We start from the raw sequence: 1,628 nt of genomic DNA, 5'->3' as shown, positions 1-1,628 counted from the left end.
TCCTTGGGTCCCTTCCTCCCAGCAGCAGTGGCCCTCCTCTTGGAGGCAGATCCGTCCCCCGACGGTGCTCCAGAGGCAGAGTCACTAGGGGGTCATGGGAACAGACCCATAGCTTCCAGAAAGGCCTTTCTGCTGAAGTCCAAAATATCCAAGTGTGGATCTAATTCTAAAGAACTGGGAGGTGACAGGGAGGGCAGCAGTGCTCTCTCCCCGTCTCCCTCTAAGTGACTGGATTTTCCCTTGTTCCCACAGAGTGCCTTAAATGAGAACAGTAGCTGAGAACTCTTCTGTGACAGAGTTTATCCTCAAAGGCTTAACCAACTAGCAGGAACTCCAGATCCCCCTCTTCTTCCTGTTTCTAGGTTTCTACGTGGTCACTGTGGTGGGGAACCTGAGCTTGATAACCCTGACTGGACTCAACTCTCACCCGCACACCCCCACGTACTTTTTCCTCTATAACTTGTCCTTCATAGATTTCTGCTATTCCACTGTTATCACTCCCAAAATGCTGATGAGTTTTGTCTCAACGAAGAACATCATCTCCTATGCAGGGTGTATGACTCAGCTCTTCTTCTTTACCTTCTTTGCTGTCTCTGAGTCCTTCATCCTGTCAGCGATGGCATATGACTGTTATGTCACCATCTGTAACCCGCTGGTGTACACAGCCACCATGTCTCCCCAGGTCTGCTTACCTATTTTGCTGGGTGTCTACGTGATGGGGTTTGCTAGGGCCATGGCCCACACAGCATGCATGGGGAAACTGACCTTCTGTGCCCACAACCTTGTTGACCACTTCAGGTGTGACATCCTTCCCCATCTTGAGCGCTCTTGCACCAGCACATATGTAAATAAGCCAGTAGTTTTTGTTGTTGTGGGTATTGATATTGGTGTGCCCACAGCTACCATCTTCATTTCTTATGCCCTCATCCTCTCCAGTATCCTCCACCGAGGGCAGGTCCAAAGCCTTCAGCACCTGTAGCTCCCACATAATTGCGGTTTCTCTTTTCTTTGGGTCAGGGGCGTTCATGTACCTCAAACCATCTTCTCTTTTACCCATGAACCTGGGGAAAGTGTCCTCCTTGTTCTATACCATTGTGGTGCCCATACTCAACCCATTAATCTATAGCCTGAGGAATAAGGACATCAAAATTGCCATGAAGAAAACTTTGAGCAAAAAATCATTCTCCTGAGAAAGGGGCAATGCTTAGGAAAGGGACATTTTTCCTTCCATAGATGATTCAAGTTCCACTGGTTACACGGAGGAAATTTTTACTTTTTCTCAAACAAGTTTGTCCTTCCCATTTTAAGAGCCCTTTAAATTAAGATTCTTAAAACTAGAGGATACTCACATTTAGTGGACGTTTAGGATCATTTAGTTAAGTTCTATCATATTTCTGAGAATAGATACAGGCTTATGTACCTTCACCAAGGTTCATTAGTTATGCAATTACTCAGCAGGGGAACTGTGACTGGAATCCAGGCTCTTGATTTCTAATACGATTTCCTTCCATTGCTGTTCACTTTCTTCCTCCCTCAGCCCTGGAAGGTTTCATTTCAAATGTGAGCTGGTCTAGGACATGAAAGTCTGGTTCTGTCTACAGAAATTTCAGGCAACTTTTCAAGGGCTA

General features: G+C 46.1%; 1 protein-coding gene across 1 annotated transcript; it reads left to right on the top strand.

Annotated features, from left to right (window-relative positions):
• Nucleotides 1-259: 259 nt before the first annotated feature.
• LOC101274293 (olfactory receptor 145-like) lies at nucleotides 260-1,190 on the top strand. The gene is given in 2 exon segments (XM_012537069.2): nucleotides 260-945; nucleotides 947-1,190. Coding segments are annotated over 2 exon segments (927 nt in total). The 5' UTR covers nucleotides 260-262.
• Nucleotides 1,191-1,628: the final 438 nt, after the last annotated feature.

The sequence above is a fragment of the Orcinus orca genome, chromosome 8 (genome assembly GCF_937001465.1).
Source record: "Orcinus orca chromosome 8, mOrcOrc1.1, whole genome shotgun sequence".
In the NCBI taxonomy this organism is placed as follows: domain Eukaryota; kingdom Metazoa; phylum Chordata; class Mammalia; order Artiodactyla; family Delphinidae; genus Orcinus; species Orcinus orca.
The sequence above is the reverse complement of the archived record's forward strand: the minus strand, read 5'-3'. Positions and strand labels throughout refer to the sequence as shown.